Below are 16,413 nucleotides of genomic sequence, written 5' to 3' on the forward strand. Positions count from 1 at the left end.
AGCAGCCAAGAGCCTCCCAGGATGCATGAATTTAGGGAGGTCTGCACCCCTTTTTTTTTTTTTTTTTTTAAAGGTGTTGCACTTAAAAAAACACAAATAAACGGAATTTTTACTTTAAATAAAATCGTTGCCTACCCTTTTATGCAAATGAAAAAAATTCTGAGTTTAACATAATATTTATAAAATTTGCCAGTGGTAATTCAGTGCTTGGCAGTTCAGCGCTGCAATACATAGTTTCCAGATTTCAGTGGATGCGGAACTACAATTCAATTCCTTACCTATCCCCATTCCCTCACTGGGTACTGCCATCTTCCTATTTCTTCACTTCCTGAAGACAATCTTTGGCCATCTTGAGTGACTGTGTCGGGATAAAATAACTGTTGTAGGCGCGTAGGAGTTTATTCATTTCTGCAATGTGCAAGGGAAGCCGGGAATGCCAGGTTTCTTTAGCAGCCAGTGCTGAGCTGTGCATGTGTAGCTCAGCAAAATTTGACAGCTGGTTGGCAAACAAGCAGGTAAGAGTGGTATTGCAATAGGGTCATTTTCTGTCCCTTTCTGCAATAGCCACCTACCTGAATCACACAGTGGGACTTTAGCAGCACATATTTAAACAAGATTTGACTGCAGACTATTGCAGCAGACATCGTTGAATCATTTGGCTATCAGTGTTATTTCATATATCCCCTTTATTAAAGTGAAAAGCATAACACTCAGTCTGTTCCATACAGAAATCATTATTTTGATTGCATTTAACTGATGACAAGTGGAACCTGATTGGTTAGTGCAAGCAGACGTTTGTGTTCATGGCACTGAGAGATGTGTATCACAGCAGTTCCGTTTATTATTTTTTTGCTTAAAGGGTTAAGAATATATGCACAACACTCGAGTGTGACTCCTCTGCAAGAAGCGGATTGTAACTGTACATGACAGCTAGGTCAGTGGGAAGCCCTCCTCCGGAAACCCATGAGCAATGCCGGCCAAGTCATGGAAAGTACTATGACAGGAAGCAGTAGGGCACTTGTCCAGTAATATTGCTCAAGAGCCATCACCCTGCAGCTGTTCCTTTCAGGAAGGGGACTGGGGGTCTACTTTCTATCAAGGCCAAGGCTCAGGGGATGTGCTGACCTTTACTGGCTACAGAGCTTAGTGAAAGTACACAATATCCAGCCAAGACTGAGATATCGGATCCAGCTAAGCAGGTCTGCTGCAAAGATTTACCACATAATTTTTTTTTATATTTCAAGAAATGACTTTAGAATTACACAACAGACTACAACTCGGTATTTTCAGAAGAGAACAAAGAAAAGGGAACTGAAATGTTTTGCAAACGCTTGTAAGGTATTGAGGGAAATCAGACAGAAGTGTCTGAACACCTCAGGGCCAACTGTATGCTGCAGAGATCTCACAGATATACTTGTTGGTATTTTCAACTCAGATGCAGGCAGATATAACAATAATATGCTCTGTATATATCCTAAGATGTATGGATTTATTTTAAGCTATGCAATTACCTGAATTTGAGCTGGTATCAGCCTTGTGTGACCCTTGTTTTCAGACTGGGGAAAGGAGAAGCAGTACAAGGAGCTCTGTACCTGCTTCTTGATATAGTAATCATTGCTGAAGTGTGCTGGTAGGTATTAGGAGGTTGCTGGGGTGTCCTCCATCTTTGACTAACTGCCTCCATCCTATTTGGTAATACCTGCATAGTTTTGGAACCAACACTACTTAGAGCAAGGAACATGATATCAGTGATATTTATAGCGGTCCAAAAACTCTGCACATTTCTTTTTGTACATTTCCAAGATGAACCAAGCTTTCTAGTCCCCTAGCTTCATGGTTTTGCTATCTTATGGTGCTGAATAATATTGTATGGTTTAATATTACCTTATTTTACATTCCTGTCTTTTTTTCGTTACAGCACACGTTTTGCAGGAGATGTGCCCTGACCTCTGGTAGGTATCATCTTACAACATTTCCTGGAATCCTGTCTTCCAGATTAAATCCACTGAAACATAAGAATCAAGTCTTTTTTTCTGAATGTCGGTTGTTTTAGGAAGGGAGTCATAGAAATATCTGATAACTGTGGAGGGGTTGTTCAGCATCCAAGATTAGCACAGGAACATATTATTAATATTATTGTATAGTATTTATATATAGCGCCGACATAATATGCAGGGCTGTACAAAGTCCATAGTCATGTCACTAGATCACAATCTAATGTCCCTACCATAGTCATGTGTCATTAACACAGTCAAGGTCAATTTTGTCGAGAAGCCAATTAACCTAACTGCATGTTTTTGGGATGTGGTAGGAAACCGGAGTACCCGATAGAAACCCACACAAACACAGGGAGAACCTGCAGATAGTGTCCTGGCAGAGATTCGAACCTGGGACCCAGCGCTGCAAGACCAGATTGCTAACCACTGAGCCACTATTCTGCCTGCTATTATTAAAAACAATGCTGAAAATACAGAACATCCCTAAAAGCTTCAGCTACCACAGAGATATTTGTCCACCACACAGCAGCAGTTGAGCGACGTGGGTCCCATGTTGGGAAATTCATTCTGTTCTGCAGACCTCCAGTAAAATTGTTTAGTACATAGTTCAGCTGAAAGTAAAGTTAGGCTCAAAGGCAAACTCCCAGAGGTCTTCCATCCTTGACACACCTACAAGTGTTGTTTCTAGACCATGGTGTCAGTTTCACAACCAAGGGCCCCAATCTGTGTTGTGGAGCAGTTGTCAGTCGCTCCTTTATCATTATGTGACATTTGGCTTCCAATTTGCCTATCAAATGACCCCTCTTGGAATTCTTGTTAAATTTGAAAGGGATGGACAAATCCTGTTTTTTTTTTTTGGAATCTCTATGTTGCATGTGTCGGTGATCAAATCTTGATCACGGAAAAGATGTGCAGATATGGCAATTCTGTTTTTAATTCCAAAAAATACAGACTGATGATTGTCCAGGGAACATTTGCACAGCTGACTTTATAAATAGTTCCCATGGAGCAAGGTTACTTTTGTCACCTCAAAAACAAAACATATTTCATTTGTATTATAAGTATAGAGAGCATTTTTGTCCGAATTATAGGCCTGTACTTGAAATATGTAATGGTTTTGGAGCTTAAGTGCTTGTTTAGACAGATCCTGACTGTATCACAGATACAGGGAAGGCTGTTGCCTGCTTCCCCCTTTATTTGGATGAACTCTATCTCACCCTTACCCAACCCTAGCAAACCTTGTACTCTGTACAGCCACCCTGTACGACCACAGCGGATGTGTGAACAAGTGCCTACTGGTTAGGGATTTGTCAACAACAAAAAAAAAGTTCTTTAAAGAGGACAAAATTAATAAACGAACATTGAAAGACTTCAGGGTACCCGAGGGCCAGTCAGATATTGCCTTATCAAGTTACTAGTTAGTTTCTGACCACTATCAAATGTCTTTTACATCATTTTATCTCATGTTTTGGTTTAAATAATTGCATTTTCTTTATCATTTCAGAAAAGTGCCCAGTTGATAATGCCAAATTGACAGTGGTGGTGAATAACATTGCTGTTGCCGAACAAATAGGAGAACTTTTCATTCACTGTAAATACGGATGTCGCCCCTGCACAAATGGGAAGCCACCAACGTATGAGGTGGATCCCCATGGCTGCCCTTTCACTATCAAATTAAGTGCCAGAAAGTAAGTATCTCAATCTGTTACTTTTTTTTTAAGAGCATAACTTGATTGATTTTCATCAGGTATATGTCTATTACTGATATAAAGAAATACAGGATTCATATTTGTGAGGAAGGGTTAGAACCCCCCTATCATTTTTTTTGCTGTGCCCTTTTATCAGAGATGCACCCTGTTTGCCCTTCTGACCATTGCCAAAAATGGTACATTTGCAACCTAGGAATGAATGGATGGGCATTCCTCCAGGGAAAGATGTATAGGAAAACATTAGTACAAACTGCTAACAAAAGCGTCAAAATGACGATTGTGTCCCCAATAAATAAATACAGACAGACATGTAGCAATGCAGTGTGACAGCAAAAGGAATTTGTCACTGACAACTGGCACAGAGGAAGGCAGATAGAGTGTAATTAGGCAGAGACTGGTCTTGTTTAATTTTTCATTAGACATTTAAATAAGAATGGTTTTATTTGCCGGAAGATTTGCACACAATACGAATTATTTTGTGTTTCAGCAAATGCTCTGCTGTTTTGTATGATGGTATGCATGTAGTATATGTGGGGAGATACTTTTTTGAGGCTGCAACTCATGTCACCTAGGCGCATAAGAATGAATCTGAGCGCAGAGCCTCCCGGGATATCTACGTCACTCGGGCATGCGCAGAAGGAGCCCTTTCATCAATAGGAAAAAAATTGCCAATCTCAGGCATGTGCTGTGAGATCGGCAAGTTTTTTCCCTATCTACGTGACCCAAACTCGTGCCTGCGCAGTGCGAGATTGGGTGACGTAGGAAGAAGAACACGGAAGAAGAGAAAAGATGTCGGCGCCCGGCACTTCCTCTGCACCGGGCTGAGGACAGATACCGGGATGACTGGTATAAGAAACCTTCCGACTGACTGATCTGCAGGATTGAAGGTGAGTGTGATTTTTTTTTTTTTTGAGTTTTCTTCCTCTTTAAGCAGTAATGCTTCACTGTTCCTGTTTTGCATTGGCTTTCATTGTAGATGACATTACAACTCTTCCCCAGTGATTTAAAAGCTGCTTGAAAGCCCTGTATTCTTCCTGACATATCTACTCAAATGGTGACTTTTCTTGTTTCCTAAGTCTTACCAGTGTTCTCTTTTTCAGGGACCATGAAGGCAGCTGTGACTATCGGCCGGTGCGTTGTCCTAATAACCCCAACTGCCCTCCGCTGCTAAAGATGAACCTTGAAGCTCATCTCAAAGAGTGTGAACACATAAAGTGCCCTCATTCGAAGTATGGGTGGGTAGATGAGAATGGACATAGGAAATCAGTTACATTATCAATACATTTATCACATTAGAATGTTGTAATGGAAAATCAAGACATGTCAAACAATTTTGTGAATTCCAAGGTGCACTTCAAATCTTTTAAGCTTTATTTTTGGTCCCTCAAGGGTAGCCTCAAGAAAAAAATGGTACATTTACTGGAATAGCTAAGATTGATTATTTAATGTATATTTTTTTCTATTTAAATCCCAAATTTTGTGTTTTTACATACCATTGTTAGTAAAGAGACCTCAAATTAAACCGTGTACATGTTAATGCTGCTTTTTAGAGTTCTTTTTCCTTGAACGTAATGAATGACAGATATCATTATGTTCTCAAGTATAGAACTATGTATAGTTTCTAGAAAACCAATTTAGGACTCTTGTCTTTGATATCTAGGTGCACGTTTATTGGAAACCAGGACACATATGAGACACACCTAGAGACGTGCAAGTTTGAGGGTCTAAAAGAGTTTCTGCAGCAGACTGATGATCGCTTCCATGAAATGCAGGTGGCTATGACCCAGAAAGACCAGGAGATTGCTTTTCTCCGCTCCATGTTGGGAAAGCTTTCTGAAAAAATTGACCAGTTGGAAAAAAACCTGGAGCTGAAGTTTGGTAGGACATCAGTTTTATCTTTCACACACACATTAAAAAATGCAGGTCACAGAGAAGCTTGTGTATAAATAATACCTGTCCTACTTCCCACTTGGGGCACAAGATTACAAGTCTGGGAGAGAACACTGGCACTTAGAGGTGTACCTTTAACTCCTCTATGCCTCTATCCTATGCACTTCAGGTTCTCGTAGAGCCCAGGGTATTTTAAGATATTTTCTAAATAAAAATCATCCACAAAACATAATATTTGGGCATACAAGACTATAAAGTGATTAAAGGGTGGAAGATTTGATGTTTTAATCTAGGCTTACTTCCAGTCTTGCACAGTTGTACAGGCTCCTCTCACGTACTGATGTTCCTGAGTCCAATTTCACTGCACACTGTGAGCTCCTCACTGTCCACTAGCAAGTCATACATATAGTGCCCACCTCATGTTGTGGCTGGAGAACATCCAGCATTATCTATCCCTTCCAAGCTTGATTGTCCCTGGACCACCCATTTAATTTCTTAGTTTACGTTCTTTTTTAATTCAGAGGTCATTTTGCATGAGGTGTTTTTAAATATAGAATCCGATGCTGATGGTGGTTTGTTAAGCATCTTGAAATATGCTTTATTTACCTAACAGAGCATTACTGCTAATGGTTATGATAGCTTTAGTGGTAAAGTGCTGGGGATCTAAGAATACAATAATCTGTATGAAAAAAGGAACATTTCTTGTCTCTGAGCTCTTGGCCTTTTATCCCAGTGTCACAGCTACTGCTGTCATGTCCTTCATGTTCCATTATTATATGGCATTGTGTCTTTTAGGAACCAAATCACATTCTGTCCAGTCTCTTCAGAACTCTCCCCATAGACAGTTCAGATCAGTTAATTTCTCATTGTTTGTGTCTACTTTACAGACGTCTTGGATGAGAACCAAAGTAAGCTGAGTGAAGACTTGATGGAGTTCCGTAGAGACGCATCAATGCTGAATGTAAGTCCTTTATACATGTGTTTACCTCCTGAGAGTTGCTCATCCTTGGCCTACGCTCTTCACCTACTCTTTTTTTTTCTTTTTTTGCAACAGGACGAGCTTTCACACATCAATGCTCGACTTAACATGGGAATACTGGGTTGTAAGTGTCACCGTTTTATTCCAGATTCATTATTTTAATATATTCATCAGAAACCAAAATGCCTTCCTCCTTCCATCACCATTACTCATTACATTCTTTTAATCCACAGCCTACGACCCTCAGCAGATCTTTAAATGTAAGGGAACCTTCGTTGGACATCAAGGCCCTGTGTGGTGTTTGTGCGTCTATTCCATAGGAGATCTGCTTTTTAGCGGCTCTTCGGACAAAACTATTAAGGTTTGTGAAGTCATTTTTTAGGTTCACCATTACATTTTATCCAGGTTACCAGTAGCTGATCTGCAGTTTTTGCTTCTAGGTGTGGGACACCTGTACAACTTACAAGTGCCAAAAGACATTGGAAGGACATGATGGCATAGTACTGGCCTTGTGTATTCAAGGGTAAGGGATCTTCATTGATACGTATGCCATGCTAAAAAAAATTATGTCTACAGAAGCTTGTTCACTGTCAAAATTTTATTATAGTAATAATATAAATTTGATGTGTTATAGGTTTGCCAATTTCCCTTTAACCTCTCTAGCATTAACCCCCAGGCATTACCAGGGCCCAAAATTTTGTGTAAAACGGGTAACCCTGAGCACCGCTATCAGTTCCTGAAGAGCAGTGATCACAAAGAGAACAAATCATTATATTGACTGTTTTTATTGTTGGGAAAAAAAATCACAGATACTATTATTATGGGTCATTTAGCTTCATGTTTTTATAAATTTCCATCTCTTCTTATCATTTCATGGGGGTTCTTTTGTAATTTTATTTGTTCTCTGTATTTATTTATAGGAGTAAGCTGTATAGTGGCTCTGCTGATTGCACTATAATTGTAAGTATAGAGGCTTTTGTTATATATGCTATCAATTTAGGGGGAAGCCAATGAACCTCACTGCATGTTTTTGGGATGTGGGAGGAAACCGGAGCACCTGGAGGAAACCCACGCAGACACGGGGAGAACCTGCAAACTCCATGCAGATAGTGTCCTGGCTGGAATTCGAACCTAGGACCTAGCACTGCAAAGGCCAGAGTGCTAACCCCTGAGCCACCGTGCTGCTCACGGATCTAAATTTGATGTGTTATAGGCTTGCCAATTTCCCTTTAACCTCTCTAGCGTTAACCCCCAGACATTACCAGGGCCCAAAATTTTGTGTAAAACGGGTAACCCTGAGCACCACTCAGGGTTACCTGAAAAATCAGAGAACATGTCATTGTATTATGAACCGAGAAACACTCTTCTCTGAGCATTTCTGGGGTTAAGGCTATCAGTTCCTGAAGAGCAGTGATCACAAAGAGAACAAATCATTATATTGACTGTTTTTATTGTTGGGAAAAAAAATCACAAATACTATTATTAGGGGTCATTTAGCTTCAGGTTTTTATTAAATTTCCATCTCTTCTTATCATTTCATGGGGGTTCTTTTGTAATTTTCTTTGTTCTCTGTATTTATTTATAGGAGTAAGCTGTATAGTGGCTCTGCTGATTGCACTATAATTGTAAGTATAGAGGCTTTTGTTATATATGCTAAAATGACCGCTCCTTTTAGATTCTGGCAATCCTTCTGCTATTTTCTGACCATCTCTAGGTGGCCATGGACATGACTATGTACTGTGTCAGACAGTACACCCTGTATAACCTGTACTGTGCTAGAATGGTTACCCTGTTTAAGAAAACTACAAGGCAAAGTTTCTAGCAGTATGAAAAGGGGGATCCTTTTTTGTACACTAATCTAATTTACTTTTGTTTATCTAGGTGTGGGACATTCAGGCCCTCCTCAAGGTGAACACTATTCGAGCACACGATAATCCTGTCTGCACTTTAGTATCTTCTCATAACATGCTCTTCAGTGGCTCCTTGAAAGCCATCAAGGTTTGTATTCTTAGTAAATGAATGTGTAATATACAAATTGTTTGCACAAGTAGAAATGGACGTGTCTCTTTTAAGTTATCCTGGTCATCTATCAATCTAATACAATGTTTTCGATATTTTTCCCACTTTACCTCAAACATATTTATTTATAATAATTCAGGTCCTCTCTAATAATCATGTCAAAGGAATACTGATTCACAGAGATTGGATAAGCAAGTACTAACACTCTGTAAAAGGAAAGGTTTAGTAAAGTTTTCAAGGGATAGTTAGTACTGTTAGTCTGTTGGAATTGTTCTATAATGCTAAAATGTTGTCACCATTTACACCAGTGGCTTCCTTAGTTGTAATGATTGTACAGAACATTCACCAACTTAGGGAAGAGTGAAAAAAATCTAGGGCTAGATAGGAAGTTATGGCCATTCCACTCTGTGAAGCTGATGAACATACCACTGTTCTACAAACCTATACAAGAGCAGGAAGATGGTAAACTTGGAGCTCCCAGAGGAAACACTCTTAGGGATATACATTTCATGCTGATAGAATACTACAATATTTGTTTACTATTTATATAAAAATAAGGCACCATTATACAGCCACTACTTCTAGTTCCTAGTGAGTTATATTAGCCAAGATACCAGCTCCTTTGTTTGTCAGTCCATTTCAGGTACATTTTGAAAAAGTCCAAGTCCTGCCTACGTATGCTGAATTTTTTTGCATATCTTTTCAGGTTTGGGACATCGTGGGTACGGATCTAAAGCTGAAGAAGGAGCTGACTGGCCTGAACCATTGGGTGAGGGCGCTAGTGGCCTCTCAGAACTACTTGTACAGTGGCTCCTACCAGACCATAAAGGTGAGGCCCATTACGACCTAAAATGGTACATTGGTGATTGGGAAACATATAGGAGACAAGGGAACCAGTAATGCTAAAAAGATTGCAGTGCAGAGTGCATGCACAGCTCCGCTTTGGTTGCCAGTATAGCTGACAATCATGACTTCCCCTACATGTGTGGGGAATAAATGAACATCCGACCCACGCAATCAACATGCCTGTAGATCGTCTCCAGGGAGAAGGAGGAAGTGTCGTGCGACGGAATGGGGGCAGGTGCTTATCACGGGTTTATTTCTGCTTTTACATATTTTGAAAACCTTTAGGTAGTCTTGTCTGAACATGTTTGTCCAAGTGATAGTTGGGGCAGATTGGTAAAATGGTGCCCAGCATCTGCCAGATTTTGGCTAATTGTAATGATCCCTGCACTTATCCTTTTTTGTTATGCTTTGCTCCAGATATGGGATATCAGGACCTTGGAGTGTGTCCATGTTCTGCAGACTTCAGGAGGAAGTGTGTACTCCATTGCTGTCACCAACCATCACATAGTGTGTGGAACCTATGAGAACCTAATCCACGTAAGTCAAAGGCTTTAAAAAGATGTAGTTAATTGCTTTACATTCACAGCTCTGGGTAAAACACAGATCTCATCAGGAACTTTATTTGTTTTCTTCCTTCAGGTTTGGGACATCGAATCTAAAGAACAGGTCCGCACATTAACTGGTCACGTGGGCACAGTGTACGCTTTGGCTGTCATCTCCACACCAGATCAAACCAAGGTTTTCAGTGCCTCGTATGACCGCTCCTTACGGGTATGTTTCTGCTTATTATCTGCTGCTCGTATTAAATAGAAAGATGGCACCATCTTGTTTTTTGGATGTATATTGTATCAGATGAACCTATTCTTACAGCTCAGGGCTAATTATTGTTTCACACATCATCTTTGGGTGATTTGAAGTCCTTTAAAATATATGACAGCCTTGAAGCAAATCAAACATATCGGAACATTGTGTTCAGTGAATTCTGAGGTGAAACGCGGATAAACCTTTGTTTTATGTATTCATATGTGTCAGCTGGGTACATTTTATCATTATATAATGTTCATTGTTACAAGCACTGCTTCTGCGGCAGTCACTTGAGTGAGTGGTATGTTCAGAAGATTGTAGATGTACCTCCTTATAGAAGCTCTGCTTGCAGTGACTCAGATTTAGTTTGTTATAGAATGAACCCAACACATAAAAATGTTTTTTTCCCATTGTTCTAAACCAAATTACTACTATAAAGCTACACAATGTTTCTGATCACACATGCTCAGACTTTGTTGCAGAAAGTGGCAAAAACACTCTACCCGCAATAAAGTTTGGCAAGCAAGATTGGAAGCAATCTGTGGCTTTAAGAAGTATTTCATTTGGAGTTCAAGAGGGATATCAAGGCCCTGGGTTTGGCTGGCACCCATGGTTGGAGTGTAAAGCTTTAAAACTGTACTGACTGTTTGTCCTCAATCTGCTTAGACACAATCTGGTAGTAGCTCAATCGAAGTCTAGCACTCTTAATTACTTCATAACCCCCATACCCCAGAATGTGATTATTTGTTACTGTTTTTTGTCTGGAAATGCCTTGAAATCCCAATTAATCTCAGTCACAATGCTACTTTCTGTATTCTTACTTCTGTGCTAATATTGCCCTGTACTTACTAAAAACCACCAAAGATACGAGTTGCCTTGCAGCCCTTTATGTGTGATGTAGTACTTGATTTTTCTTTTTCATGCAATGTGCACTACTTCTGTTTTTCATACACATTGTCATTGTATGTTATGTGTATAATGTTGTATGGTTTACCCTTTTCTTTTCAGGTCTGGAGTATGGATAACATGATTTGCACTCAGACATTGCTGAGACATCAGGGCAGTGTGACCGCTCTGGCTGTGTCCAGGGGGCGGCTCTTTTCAGGTGCCGTGGACAGTACAGTAAAGGTAAGATTGATTTATTCTTTTATCATACTAAGACTAGGGAGGGATAGCAGAGAAGTTCAGCATTTTTTATTTAAGCGGCTGCCCCTTAGTTTGCTGAGTACTAAAGGGAAAAGCAGAATGAAAATACAAACAAGGGGGCTGACCAAGCAGGACCTCTCTGCTTGGGGACAATGTGTTATCTATTATTTAAGATGAAAGTTTTATACAAACATGTGTTATATATATATATATATATATATATATATATATATATTAAACATACATATAACATGTGAACATACATATATATATGTATATTACTAATATATATTCCTAATTTATGTTACACCAATGCTGTACTGCATTTCACTGCTTGGAATTTTAGTTTTATATCTGGCTTGATTCCAGTTAGAACAGTTAGAGATTGGTTACAGCCTTTGCTAGGTTTTTATTGCTGCTTTTTTTTTCCATCCATGTGACAATCACTCCTTCTATTTCTTGTATAGGAATTGCAGGGATAGGAAATAAGGGGAAATATTCCCAGTGCAAAAAAATGAACTTTTTACCCATTACCAATTTGTTGCAGAGCTTGTACTTTCTTCCTGAGTTACTGAGACTATTGTTATTCATCATCCTTTCTAGGTTTGGACCTGCTAAGTGAAACCAAACAGTGCCAGAATGGGCCTCGACATCTGCCACCTCCTCTATGCTGGCCTTCCATGTCCTGCTTTGGACACCATATTCCTGCTATGTCACAGAACAGACACATGAGATGCCAGTGTACCAGGGACTGCTGGACCTTTCTTTCACCCTGCTCACTCCAAGCATATACTGGAAGTGGGACCTTCTGTTCACAGATGTCCTGCTGCCTGTCCTGCGTATGGCACGCCTCAGTGGCAGTGTTGTTTCCACATGAGGAGAAGCCTGGCTGTTGCTGCTGCTGCTGCTGCTGCTTTCTTCATCTCAACCTCGAGCCCCACACATTTGCCTCATCCAACCTACCTATGTGACATTATAATGTGACACGGCACCTCATACAACGCACTCTGCAGCATGCACAACCATTAGGAGCACGATAGCAAAACATTAGCCATTTTATAACTCTGGTTTGTATTTATTTTAAGCTATATGGGTACATGTGTTATCCTGCTAACTGAGCATCAGTCCTCTGCCAATGTGCATTCGTTAGCATGAGTGGGACTGGCCTGGTTGCACAGAAAAGGCTTTAAAGTTTGTGGCTTCCATACTGTTTTCCATCTCAGTGCCCTTCATTGGAGACTTACACAGTGCAGACACCAGAAACTAAAGGGGAGAACCTAGGAACCCCCAAGAGCTCGGGCTTTAAGTAACTATGTAGATCTCCCTATTGGATACAAAATTTGTGCCATGGTTTAGCCCCAGCATAGTACTGTAGGCAAGCTTCCTATCTGCTAGTGCCAGCTTTAAAAATGTGAATTAGTGAAGTAATGTTTGCTGGTCGCCCTCAGAGCAGACTGTTGCAGCCCTTGTGTAGTCATGGAGCTACAGGTCCCAGCATTCAAGCATTTTTCTGGGAAATGCAGCTTTCCAACATCATGAGAACCACTGAGCTGCAGAACACATAAGGCCTTTTATCACTCTTAGTGCAGGAAACACAATTCTGTCTGCCATTCCAAAGCTGTCCAGGCTGCCTATTAATTGTATGTCATTGATGACAGTGGCTGCAAAGCTTGATAGATTTCTATCCCGGGAACGAACCTGCTACCAGGGAGTCAAAGAGTGACAGCTGCTATCTGAGGCTCCTCACATAAGTCAGTCACCTAACTTGCCGTCAATTGATGGAGTCTCCATGCTGCTTGGTTAGCATTGTTGCTGTATATTTGTACCTAACTAATGTGTGATAATTTGTCAGTGACCTGAACACAGAGCTGCAAGTTTCCTGCTGCACTGCCTGCTGGCGAAATGTGACAAAGCAGTACAGCTATGGTTAGCTAAGGTAAAACCTTTCAATGTAACTACAGGCAGGTATCCCTGGAAAAAAAGGGGTATCTATCTTTTATATTTTTAAAACCCCTTTGACCCAAAAAAGCTATTCAGCTACTTCTAGCCAGTCTTTAGTTTTACCCACCTGTGCTGTTTAGTCTTCATCGGCTTGATGAAAATGGAAAAAAAAGGCAGATGCTGCTAATGTGAAGACATTGCAGATGTATGGCAGCATCTCACACGGTGTCATAGCCTGGTGTCCAGTAATATACCCAGAGGACTCCCAGGATTTAGGTACAAGGATTGCAAACTTGTTAGTGTTATCTTGATCATGTCTCCAAGTCAGTGCCTGGGTTGGGTGCCGCCTATGACAATATGGCTGAGCATACGCGCTGACTGTGAGACAAACATGAGGATGGAATACCGAGTGGGCGCATGCCCTGGACCTGGTCAAGTTATCAGGATAAAAAGTAACGTTAAGCTAGTGAAGTAGAATTGTACATACATTATTCAGTATATCCTGTATAAATATATTTATGAAAGTCTGAGCTTGGCTATCCTACTCATGTAGACCTACAAGGCGCTTCGTGCCCAAAGTGAAAGGCCAATGCTTAGCTTTGATTTTCTACAACAATTGGATAGCCGCAGGCTGTTTACTTGTGTTCCAAGAAAATGAAGGATTAGACGCGCTTTTAACACCAGTCTGCCTCTTTATAAAGAACAATTTGTTTGGATTGTATATTAGTTCTCAATCACAGCATTCACCAGGAATAGATGTGGATTCTGGATATGTAAGGCCACACAAGGCCCAGCGTGGATTGTAATGATCGGTGATGATGACCAAAGATGCTAAAGTGTCCGAGATACTCAATACTCATAATAATATTCAGTAAACTCTTCCCTTATCTCCATATAGAAGGTAACCATCCCTCTGCTGTGCTCTGTAAATAGAGGAATGGAAACGTGATGGCGACTTATGTCTGAGCACTGCTATTCATAGTGAACATTCCAGCGGTCTATAAGTACCACACCGTCATATGTATGGAGAGCTCTGCATATACCCGTGTGATTATAGCTGGCAGGAGAATGTAGCCCTATGGTCAGTATAAGGAGCAAATAAGTGGGCATTCTAGGATTCTAAAGGTTTTGCATCATGTTTTGTAACTTTTCACATCCTCTCCATAAGTACAAGAGGAGTCCCCTGTATACTGTGTGCTGTCCTCATAGGGACTGCAGTGCCGCTCACAGCACAAAGACGCAAAGATTGAATCTGCAAATCAATGACAGTCAAAAATCCTTTTTTACTCCTAATTATAAATTCTGATTTAGTAACTAAAAAGTATTACATATAAGAGAAGTCAGCAATGGTTGCCCATGTAACTCAGCACTTTGCATGCAGAGATAACTCATAGCAATGCACATAGAACCCACTTCCAGGTCTTACCTTTGAAGAAGAGTGTAATGAATCGATGATCTGCCCCTTTTATCTGAGAAAGGGTAGACTCATTTTTAAATCAAAAACTGAATAAAGGAGGTAAAGGTAACAATACAAGTGAGGGGATGCTGCTGTATAGCTGTCATTACCCTGGTATCTGCCAATTCCTTCTACTTATGTGGTCACCATGCCATGTGGAAGAGATCCAAGCCCAAGGCAAATACCTTCAGATAGTCAGTATTTGTTTGGCGTGGTTTAGGTGCGCACCTTAATTCTTATATTGAATTTTCCCACCTTGATACAAGTTGACTTTAATCTCGGCAACGGACACCAAGTACTTTGGTCATCTTCACCCCTGGGCCTCATACAAAAATGTGTCCAAGTTCTTATTGTCTATAATAACAGGATTCATTATTTTATCCTGGAACATAAAATCAGTTCAGGGTAGCAGAACCAACAAGAACCGGCCTTCCCCATCCACTTGTAAACTTTAGCAGTTCCTGCAGTGCCAAAGTATGGCTCGCCAGTGACCTCTTGGCTATGGTTGGGTCTAAGCTGGAAATTCAGCATATTGTAATGTGCTGTACACGTGCACTCCTATATTCAGTGAATCCTACACAAGTGAATGTATATACTGTATATTTTTTTAATTATTTTAACTGTTGCTCAACACAGTTGCTGATTTCTTTGTAATGTATTATCAACACTTAACTGCACTGCAGGTAGGTAACCGCATGGTGGAAAGTTATCTGCAACACTAATGTGGGGCTCCCGGCTTGCCACATGCCACCTGGTCTTGCCTGTGTGCAGTCCTGTGTTTTCGGGGTCTCATTCACGCCTGTCCCTCGTGAAAACCACATGGGGTAGACGTGTCAGCCATACTTCACAAGTAATACTGCAGAAGCACCTTCTGTCCATTGATATCCCCAGCAGCTAATCTCCAGGTACGCCTCGTCCAATGGGATCACATCCAAAAACTCACCTCCCATCATGCACCACTCCTCTCACAGTCCATGTGCAGACTCTGCATTTTTAAGCCACCTTTTTTCTACTGTTTTTAAATACTGTATAATAGAATTAAAGCGATTTCTTCATTTCCAATAAAACAGGAGTAAAGGCTGAGTCATTGTATATTTTGTGTCGGTATGGAGTTTTATGCCTTGGATAGGTGAAGAAACAGAAACAAACTGTAGCAGAGTCTGTATCATAGGATGAGCCATGTATATAAGAATACCACCAAGTGTATGCATACGCGTTATTTAGGTAAGTCAAAGGATCGTCTCATAATTAGAATTCATGTAGAAAAAGCTTTTAATGTACTCTGGGCATTAGAGGAGAGATTAGAAAGCTTCAGTCACTAATGAGAGAGAGAGCAAGTGAGCTGAGCTGCTGAGTTACTGCTTGGGGGGAGCAGGGTGATCTGAGTTACTGATGGGAAAAGAAAGCAGTGTGAACTGAGCTGCAGAGATACCACTGGGGGGGGAAGGGGTGGGGGAGCTGAGCTGCTGAGCTTTTACTAGGAGGAGGGGGCAAGGTGATCTGAGCTACTGCTGGGAGGGGGAAACCGTATGGACTGATCTGCTGAGAGGGTCTAGATACATTCAGTACACAGCGGGTGTGCTTAGCTACTGCTGGGAACAGGAATGAGTATGAGCTAAGTTGCTA

The 16,413-nt window shown here is 40.7% G+C and overlaps 1 protein-coding gene across 6 annotated transcripts in view; it reads left to right on the forward strand.

Moving 5' to 3' along the window:
* The window catches only part of TRAF7 (TNF receptor associated factor 7), a 39,780-nt gene extending 23,910 nt beyond the window's left edge, over positions 1 to 15,870 (forward strand). For 4 of the 6 annotated variants that reach the window (XM_072417507.1, XM_072417512.1, XM_072417506.1 and 1 more), the window contains exons 7-21: positions 1,919 to 1,952; positions 3,502 to 3,685; positions 4,807 to 4,941; positions 5,367 to 5,584; positions 6,484 to 6,557; positions 6,651 to 6,699; positions 6,809 to 6,936; positions 7,016 to 7,098; positions 8,161 to 8,200; positions 8,457 to 8,573; positions 9,301 to 9,423; positions 9,858 to 9,977; positions 10,080 to 10,211; positions 11,253 to 11,372; positions 11,994 to 15,870. In XM_072417507.1, the coding sequence (XP_072273608.1) occupies positions 1,919 to 1,952; positions 3,502 to 3,685; positions 4,807 to 4,941; positions 5,367 to 5,584; positions 6,484 to 6,557; positions 6,651 to 6,699; positions 6,809 to 6,936; positions 7,016 to 7,098; positions 8,161 to 8,200; positions 8,457 to 8,573; positions 9,301 to 9,423; positions 9,858 to 9,977; positions 10,080 to 10,211; positions 11,253 to 11,372; positions 11,994 to 12,008 (1,572 nt within the window). In that variant the 3' untranslated portion in view covers positions 12,009 to 15,870. Of the gene's footprint in view, positions 1 to 1,918; positions 1,953 to 3,501; positions 3,686 to 4,806; positions 4,942 to 5,366; positions 5,585 to 6,483; positions 6,558 to 6,650; positions 6,700 to 6,808; positions 6,937 to 7,015; positions 7,099 to 7,495; positions 7,536 to 8,160; positions 8,201 to 8,456; positions 8,574 to 9,300; positions 9,424 to 9,857; positions 9,978 to 10,079; positions 10,212 to 11,252; positions 11,373 to 11,993 lie in introns of all 6 variants that reach the window. The other 2 variants (XM_072417509.1, XM_072417510.1) reach the window with 2 other exon arrangements.
* The last annotated feature ends 543 nt before the right edge of the window (positions 15,871 to 16,413 follow it).

This window comes from Pyxicephalus adspersus, chromosome 7 (genome assembly GCF_032062135.1).
Source record: "Pyxicephalus adspersus chromosome 7, UCB_Pads_2.0, whole genome shotgun sequence".
Classification (NCBI taxonomy): Eukaryota; Metazoa; Chordata; class Amphibia; order Anura; family Pyxicephalidae; genus Pyxicephalus; species Pyxicephalus adspersus.